The sequence below is a fragment of the Poecilia latipinna genome, unplaced genomic scaffold (assembly GCF_001443285.1).
Source record: "Poecilia latipinna isolate Pla-1442-1.1 unplaced genomic scaffold, P_latipinna-1.0 Scaffold1568, whole genome shotgun sequence".
Classification (NCBI taxonomy): Eukaryota; Metazoa; Chordata; class Actinopteri; order Cyprinodontiformes; family Poeciliidae; genus Poecilia; species Poecilia latipinna.
Window position 1 is genome coordinate 15095 of NW_015114184.1, and position 9748 is coordinate 24842.

At 37.7% G+C, this 9748-nt stretch overlaps 1 protein-coding gene across 1 annotated transcript in view; it reads right to left on the reverse strand.

The window, feature by feature from the left end:
• Nucleotides 1-690: 690 nt before the first annotated feature.
• LOC106963688 (uncharacterized) overlaps nt 691-9748 on the reverse strand; it is a 15516-nt gene continuing 6458 nt past the window's right edge. The window contains exons 2-5 of the mRNA XM_015058732.1: nt 6527-6703; nt 4536-4745; nt 2860-3073; nt 691-2135 (exon numbers count right to left, since the gene is read on the reverse strand). Coding sequence (XP_014914218.1) covers nt 1957-2135; nt 2860-3073; nt 4536-4745; nt 6527-6703 — 780 coding nt within the window. The 3' untranslated portion in view covers nt 691-1956. The remainder of the gene's footprint in view (nt 2136-2859; nt 3074-4535; nt 4746-6526; nt 6704-9748) is intronic.

The window sequence follows — 9748 nt, forward strand, 5'->3', positions numbered from 1 at the left end:
TATACGTTTTAATACGAAAAATTGTATAGCATTCTTTAAGTCTCTTACATTTTCCAGCTTTCGAAGCTAACAGAAACAATTGTTTCAGGACTGAATGCTGAAGCAACAAATTAAGTTACTAGATCACAACCTTGCAAAATTTTGAAGAATTCCTATTTAAAATTATTGTCATCACATTAATAATCAAATAATGCTTCTAGATCACAATTTCCCACCAGTTTGTGGTTTTGCAATCACCTACAGACATGAGTGTGTGGGTATTGTAAGATTCCCTTTTGATATTAAACCATGTTGTCATCATTTTTCCCCCAAACCAAAACTGCATCACCTTCTTCCTTAGCGCTGGTAAACATTTTTGCCAAGAAAAGACAAACAGACTCCTTTTGTTCAATAAATTAAAGTACAGTAACTTAACATATAGTGTTAAATCTTAACATGTTAAATTTTAAAAGAATCAACCTGCCTTGGAAGCCTTTAAACCTATCTTATAGACATTCATAAATACCAAAAACATTTTTGTTCATGCTCATTTGTAAATTTCCTGTGAAAACAGAAGCAAGTGGAATAAATGACTACACTTAGAAGAGGAGGGCTTTTTAACACTTTTGTTCTTTCTGCTTCCTTTCATAAAATAAACATAGAAAAAACTTCCTGTTAATTTTTAATTTAAGCACAGGCAGGCGTGGATGTATTGTGCAAGATAAAACACATGCATTTGTATTTTAATATTTCATTTGCAGGTCTTACACAGTGATTTTATATCAAACCTTTCTGGTAAAACTGACAATTTAAAGCAGTTTATTCCTCAGCCACTTTTACATTCACACACACATACAGAGATAAGTAGAAAGTAGTAAACAAGAAATAAGGGAAGCTCGAGAAAACATAAAAATGGTGAGTATGGATATATAATTGAAACAGTTTTGAAAATGTTTTTTTTTTTAGTTATTCTTGTTTTTACTTTGATATCTAATCTACAAACGTCCATGCTTTTCAGTAAATTGTAATCTGTTTTGTCCTTGTATACTAAAGTATCTTTAGGTAAAAATCTGAATGAATATCCATTATGGATCACTTTTTCACATCATGCATCATAACCATACGTGCACGGTTTCCTACTGGACCCATCTGATTTCCAATTTTAGGATTAAAAAGATAAATAGAAGCAGTACTTATTCCACTGTCACTGCACGAGTTCATCATCAGTTTTATTGGCACTTCAACTACATCATCATCACTGAGACATTTCACATCATCAGGATGAAAATATGCACACAAAAAAAATCACAATATGGCCATATAAAATATGTACAAGGAAAAAAAAAAGATATCGTTTCAAATACTTAAGACCATTGTTATCACCAGTGTGCCACCGTATCAGCAGCCAACAACACAGATACAAAGGAGGCAATGAAAACCCCGAGTGGAACAGCTGCTGCCTTACATCATCTGATCTAGCATATGTTTTTTTTTTTAAATCATTGTTAATTATAGCCCCAACATTTCTCACTCTGAGCTGAAGATGCTTCAACACAGTCTGTTATTCTCCAGCAGCTCTCGTGCAAAACTGTCAATTAACTGGAAATCAAGTCAATGGATTGTCTAATTAAAGGAGGGAAAATAGAGGAAAATAATTCATAATGGTGCAGCTTCAGTTAATTCCAACTATTTTAGAGCACAACATCTTCTCCATACAGACCACAGGAAATATTTTGTTGCAGCTTTATGATTGTCCTTGGTTTCCTGAATACGACCCAATGTCATCAAACTTCATATGTTGCCTGTAAATCAGAAAAAAGGTTACCAGTTTTCTCAATTATTTGTCTGATCAGTCTCCTTAAGCTCAGTCTGAAATGAAATTATTAACACGGCGAAGGCTTCAGGCCTAGTCTTCACGTTCTGATCCACTTCTGTCCACTGGGTGGCACTTAGTACACAGCAGGATCTGCTGCCTCCTCACTCATACATCGACTCAGTCAGACCTGTCTGCTTGAAGGTCTCTGCCACCTGTTTGGAGTGCAGCATCTTAGCTGACAGCGCCTCTAGAATATCATTCTGGTCCACAGCAGTGGCTGTCTGATAAATGAAGGTCCCCACTGACTCAAGGCCTCGCATTCCCAGATTAACCCCAAACCCTGCGGGAGGAATCAGAGAGATTTGAAAATATAAACTGCAGAAGTTAAGACAGCGGCTTTATCTCAACACATATTTGGGTAAAGAAGTGATGCTTTGGCAGAGAAATACTTAAATTTTTCACAATGTGGAGGAGCAAATCTCCAGTGGTCATAAATAAATGTATTTGTAATGGGCTGAAAACTAAACCATCCGTCATGGCCAAGCAAAATGTAAAAAAAAAAAAATTAAAAAGTAAAACTCATAACATAAACCATATATCTGAATTTTTAAAAATGCCACTTGTTTTACAATGTAGCCTTCAATTTTCACTGATCATTTACTCAACTTCAGTTCATTTCCTTTCTTGTCTAATTCTGTCACAGATATGTTCAGACTATTATTCAGCTTGTCTTTTCTTCTCTCTTTTGTTATTTATTAAGAGCAGGAATGATGGGGAGGTACGATTCAAACACAAAACCTGTAGAAAAGCAAATAAAGGTGCATTTAAATTAACGAGATAAAAGCCATAATCTTAAAGACGGACATGCGTGTGATAAATATATCTGGAAAATGTTTTATTTATTTACAGTTAATTTGTGGATAAATAGATATTTTTGTAAAAACAAAGAGACATGAAAGTGTGAATGGAAAATAATAGAGCAATTAATACAAAAGGACATCCTGTCTAGAGAGGATGAATTGAAGCCCAAAAAAATACTTAACGTTAATATCTCGGCTTCGTACCTGTGTCGAAGTTGAGGACGCGTGCCGCTTCGCCCTCCACAATGACGGCAACGTTTTCTCCTTCTATGTAGGCGGCGCTGATGCGTCTGTGTGACAGCTGCACCTCAAAGAGTCGGCGGCTGCACTGCATGTGGTGGAGCGTCACGTCGTTGAGACGAGGTTCAATGTCTGTCTTGTAGGCATTGAAGGATTCGTGGAAAATGTTCTTCATGATCTGACCAACACAACGAAGGCAACAATAAATATGTTAAGACATATTCTTTGAAAATGTAAAAAAATAGTTGTATGGGGCCTTTGGTAGAAACTTAATTTCATCACAGCACCACTAATCCGTCTTTTATATTGGTATATTTGAGGATTACTTAGAGCTGAAAACTCTTTTCAAATGTGATTCCTAACCAAAAGGTAAAAATAATGTAACATTTGAATTTAAATTTGCACAATTGAAATTACCCTTAGGAGACGATCTGAAGTATTTATAAATGCTGTAAATTTGTTTGTTAATGTGCACACTGTCCTTATGTTCAATTAATACATTTCAATAAATCTGAAAAACACACACTAAAAATGAAAGGGAACATTTGAATTAACAATATACAAAAAGATATTGTTCAGTCCAAAAGTCAAAATTGCTACATTTTGAATTCATTTAGCAATGAATTAAAAAAAAATGCATTGATAAAAAATGTTCACAAAACAGCATCTTAAAAGTTAAAAAAATATTGTATTAAGATTTATTTATTTTTATAATGTTTGTGTAGTCATTTTAGGTTTAAATATATACCGAGAGACTTTAAAATGACAAAAGAAGACAAAAAAAATCAGAGATATCCTTGTTGCATCACTAACTTTGGAAGACAAATATCCCAATACTTTGGCATTTTCTTATCAAGCTCTGATTACTTCAATGTTAAATGGTAGGTTCAGTATTTTGGGCAAACATGCATCCAGCTATTACTCAGCTGAAGGAGTTAAATCACTTCCTCTCTAAGATGTCTGCTGTTTTCTTCTTGCTCCAGATCACCAACCAGACAGACCTTTTGCTGTGTCATAGCTTCTAACACTTGCTGATGCTCAGCCAATAGTGAGCAGCTGATCTGACGGTTACTCACCCTCTTCATTTTTACTTAAGGAAAAATAAACTCGTCTGATGACTGCGCCTTTGAATCAGCTCCACAGCATCTGAATGACAAGTCTCTCTTCTCTCCATTTTCTCTGTTCAACTCTGCTCTTCTTCGACCCATACTTACAAAGCCAACTGTTACCAAGTAACGGTGCATTTGAATGGCCACCCACATAGCAACAAGAGCTCCATGGTCGGTCTTGCTATGTACCTGAGTGAACTACCACTGCTCTGTGTGCCGTAGCTGCAGGCTATGCATGATCAAAGGACCTTGACTGGACAATCAAGTGGCTTTAAAAAAAAAACAAAACAAACAAAAAAGCCTCACAGTAATGTAGGTGTACCAACTCAGAAGGTTCTTCTCTACTTATTCAACTATATGCTGCTCTTTTTGCTAGATGAATACACATAATAGTAACCCATGTAAACAGAATACCGAGACTCAATCACACAAGTGAATCAAAGTACATTTCCTCAAAAAAAAAAAAAAAGCTGAGAATGAATATTAAAAGCCGTATGTCTCCTCAACAGCATACAGAAACAGAAGTCTTACCGAGGAGTTTGCGGTCTGTCTGAGGTAGCGAACCATTTTGGTGTCAGAAGTGGGACAGGCGAGGGCCATGTAGCGATTTCTGAAGGTGCCATAGATCTTCAGGTGGAAGCCAGACTTGGCTGTCGGGTTTTTGTGCTCTCGGAGAGCCTCCACTCCATAAGCAGACAGGTCAAAATAGAGGCTGTGCGCACGTATCTCGGGTGTGGGCACCTACAGGCGGTGAAACAGGTAATTAATTCATCTTATTCATATCAATTCAAGCCCATAAACTGCAGTCCCAGCAAGACAAACGCATCTGAAAATCATCACCTCTGTCTGCAGGCCTGCTGTCACTTCAGAAAAGATTAAAAATAGCTCACTTTTTATTCAGCCGCTCAACCTTGTAGCTACTCATTTTCCCTCAAGAGAAAATTGATCAATTTTCTTTTCAGTGACATAAAACAGCAGAGAGGCATAAAGCAGCTTTTAGAGCAAGCACTGGAGATGGAGAGGAAGGGGAGTGGGAACTGGGTGGCAATGGGGGAATGGACAGTAAGGAAGACCAGGTCATATCCTGGGAGGACAATTCAATCACTACAGGAAGCAGCCAGAGAGAACAGTGGCCAATAAAAGGCAGCCACACAGCCAGCAAGGCGGACGTGATATGAATGGTTATGGTTACATAAAAACAACAAGAGACACTTGCTTGTGTTTGCGCGTTAGTCACATTTTAGCCTGGAGCGTTTGACCTGAACCTGTTTATTTCTTCAATGGAAATAATCCTACTCTCCTGTTGTCACTGTGGATGATCTGTTATTAACTGAAATATAATTTGAACAATTAGCTTTCATTGACATCCGTCATCTGATGATTCAGACGGTTAAACTCTTGTTGAACTACTAATTTTTGTTCTACCTTCACAATACTTCCACATTACTTGCTTCATATCTAAAACTCACCAGGGTCTTAAGAGACAGGGTCATTTAGGTCCCACTTTTTGTACTTTGTGCGTGGTCCAGTGTGGTCGCACTGACCCTGTGTGTGCTTTTTCAGGCTGTGGATTTTTTTTTATTTATTTTTTTTTTATAAGAGCAAGTCACCCAAATATTGTCATTACTGGCAACGGATTAAAGTTTTTCTCTATTTTTCCCAAACTGACCCAAATGAATTTGCAAACAGGATGCTTTTCTTTTTTGTGATTTTAGTTTTGTGCTTTATTTTTTTGGCCCATGAGACAGAACAGTTTGCAAACTACTGGTTCAGATCCCGCTTTAGAATGGCTTTCTCAATTGGATTCCTATCTGGATCTGAATCCAATTGCAAATCAATAAGATTCCAAAACTGATGTTCACAGAAGCTTTCAGTCTAATGTGACTAAGCTGGAGGTGTTTTGCAAAAAGAAATGGGCTAAAACCTCATTCTCTAGATGTATTTCAGATTAGGGCCGATGCATGCCACAGTTTCCAGTTACATTGTTTGGTCAGATCATTCACGCGAGGAAGGCAAATAAAGCTGCCTTCTTTGAAGCAGGGTTCAAACTGGCAAATTAGCTGTTGCTATTGCACCATGATGCAAACATGGGACTGCTGTTTTATTCAGTTTGTCTATGTCAATGTGTGTCTGTCCCTATCAAATAAACTTACTGACAAAAACAAGAACACAATATTTATTGGTTCATAGCACATGTGGTAAAATGCACGCATACAGTTTTCTTTCTCATTGTAATGAAAGGGGTAGCCAATTTCCTGCTTTCTTCGTGTTTTTCATTACTTTTATGTCAAAGATAATCCCTATGTTTTCGTAGTTTCCTATGCTGTACTATTGTTGGGTTTGAACATTTAACCAATTTGTAAGCACTGGCATATCTACAGAATTTATTTAGCACCATTGATCCACTGTTTCCACAACAGGTCAGGTTCAGTCCGCCACTTGATACTGGAGAAGCTGAAATCAGCAGATGGACAAACTGACGGATATCTATGAAAAACAAAAACCAGAATGTGGCTCCTGACCTGCCTCTGGTCTGATCTTTCTATGGTGGCATTAGCTCCGTAGGCGTGGCAGGGCTCCACTATGTAGTCAGAGCTGATTCCTAAAACGGAGCAGGAGTCTCCGCACGATCCATCCGCCACCACGATGACTCGAGGCCAGTCGTTGTGCGAAATCCGCTGCAGGTATTCCTCCGTAAACTAAAACACAGAAAGGAAGAATACTTTTCACACATCCAGTAAAAGGCATCTGTCTCCTTAAAGATTTCTTCAGATTTGGCTTTTTTTCTTTTTTCTTTTTTTCTTTGGTCAAATTTGCATATCTTATATCAAACAAATTTTAATATCAGAAAAAATAAGATAAGATTTGAAGACATAACATTTGAAGTAAAACAAACATAATTTCAGAAAGAAATAAAAGAAACAAACCTATAGAGAACAATGAAACCAGAAAACAATATGTACACAGAACAGGAGGTAGACAATGACACTCGCTGCAGGTGAGGCAAACAGGAAATGAGTTGCACCTGCAGCTAGCAGGTTGAAGGGGAGGAGAAAGGGAGATGAGATGAACACAAGCGGCACAGAAGCAAAAGGGAAATCCTGAGACCACTATAAACAGAAAACATCTTCTGCATAAATAGCAGAAGATAAGAATAAGTTGATAAAGCAAGTTCTTGGAAAGTAACAACAAAGAAATGACTAAAATAGAAACCCAAGTGAAACCCGAAACGCAAACGACCTAGAACAACGTGGCCGAGTCAAAGCAATCCTAGAAGAAAAGGTATCTGAAAATTCTCCACAGTGGTGTACAAAGAGTCCAAACTGGGCTCTTTGTAAAGAAAATGTATTAAATTACAATTAAATAAATTGTCTTTTGCATCCACTCAGTTTATCTTAATGTAGTAATGGAATTGTTGTTTTTATATAAAACATTGTAGTGTAACAAAAACAAAAAAGAAGCAAAAACAAGGATTTTGTAAACAATATTTTCACAGCATTGTAAGAGGAAAGCAAATGCTTTTCCAGACACAAACCAATTAGATGATAGAAAAAAACCCTACTAATTCCAAGATGCTATTTATGGGAACAAACAATTTGATCACATTGAAAAATTATAGTTAATTTTAACATCACATGTTAAAATTACACACATAAATTAATATTTTACTTACTGAAAATGTACTTTCCTCTTCAATGCATTCTAGGTGATATTTATACTGTCTGGTGCTCTGTTTACATTTCCTCCCCCTTAGCTTGTCTAACGGATATGACTTCGCTTGTTGTGCTATCTGTTCATCTGCAGGAGGAAGCGAGTGGATTTTAATTTAATATATCAGTGAAAGCTATTTATATGAGCCATATTGGTTGAGCTTGTCCTAAAAACAGAACGTCCCTTTGAACTGAGAGATTTATTCATTTTCTCTGGTGAATGTTTGCAACCTCTCACCAGCTTCTTGCCTGTGTTAAGGAGGAAAAAGAGGCAGCCAAATCAAGTTGGAGGACAGCCAGCCAGGCTGGGAGAGAGAATAAAAAAGGTTGTGGAGGGACTTTAATAGCCTACATCCAAAGAGATCTATGTCTAATCTATTTAGACCACATTGAACAGGTAATTTAAAAGACCCCCGCCCCGAACATATTCTCAGACCTTTGAAGCATTGGCTGGGAGGGTAAAAGTATCTGTCATCAAGACCACTGTCTTGTCTAATCAAGACGAAATGGCCGGGTTGGCAGCAGCTCTGAAAGAAGCTGCAGATTGCTGTGACCGAAAGCCCTGCTGACCTTGTCCTCCATCTTCCAAAGGTCACTGAGTCACAAGAAAGGGATGAGAGCAAACGCTGAAATAAAAAGGAAAATCTACAGGCCAGAGCCAGAGAGAAAACTAAGATTCAACATGATTACACTTTTTTTTTTTTTTTTTTTTTAGCTTTTTTTTTTGGCACACCCTCAAAGTTAAAAAGGGCGACAAAATAAGACAGATAATAAATGTCAAGTTAAAACAAGGTGTAACCGGAAACATGTACGATGGAAGATTCAAAATGTACTACGCAAGTACAACGCCTTCAAAAAGTATTTGTACTCCTTTGACCTTTCCACATCGCGTGAGGTCGCAACCAGAAACTTCTGAATTTTTTGGGATACATCGCATGAGGATGGAGGGGATGACGTATTCAGAATGGCGTGCAGAAACAGTTCTCCAGGAAGCACAGAGGTTTAGACATACCAAATTATTTTCTATTTTAGTCCCATCTGGCCAGACTCCTTTTTTCCACATATCTATGTTTTACACGACTTGTGACAAATTTTCAATGAGACATCTGGGTTTTTAACAGTCAGTTTGTTCTTACCACCATTTCATGAAGGCCCACTTTCATGGAGAGCGGAGCTAATAGCTGTCCTGTCAATTCTTCCAGCCTCCTGCATTTCCCTACAGCTGCTCCAGCTGCGCCACGTCTTCAAACGTTTATTGTCTTAATTATACTTTATGAGATGCTCAGAACGTGGTATGATGTTCTAGAACATGGTAGCCGGTGTGTTCCTTGGTTTTCATTATGCAGTTTTTCCCCGTTTCTCTAACATTTAAGACCTTCACAGAACGTTGGACTTTATACTGAGATTACTGTGCGAATCACACACATGCAACTATTTAGATAACTTGAGATGCATTAGAGTAAAAAGGGATGAATAGAAATAAATGCCACACTTTTTTTGTTTTGCATTTGTAAGTAACTGTGAAAATCATGAATCCCTTTCCTTCCACTTCACAATTAAGCTCTGCTTTTTGCTCGTCCATCACATAAAATCCCAATAAAAATACTCTAAAGTTGTTGTAAGCTTTCTTATAAAAGATGTATTGGTCTAAATACTGTTTTAACCATTGTAAGAAGTGAAGGCTATTTTAAGGCAGGCCAAAAATAGTCGCTGCCCTTGTAATAATTGTTGCTCACTCTGAGCAACGACAGCTTCTCCGGCAGTTTTTATCTCAGTCGGCTACCTGAGCCGCAGCTGTAAGTGTCTTGTTATTTCATCATTATACTGTTTTGAAAGCTGAAGTGGAGCCGAAAAATGCTGTAATGTCAGCAGCCAGAACACACCGAGCAATTTGATTTGGATGCACGAGAAAATAATCTTCTGCTGGAAAATAAATCCTTTGGAATCAAAATAGGATTACATTCAAAATCCACTTGCTTGATGCCGTAAAGCAGGGGTCCCCAAACTACGGCCCGCGGGCCGGATCCGGCCCGC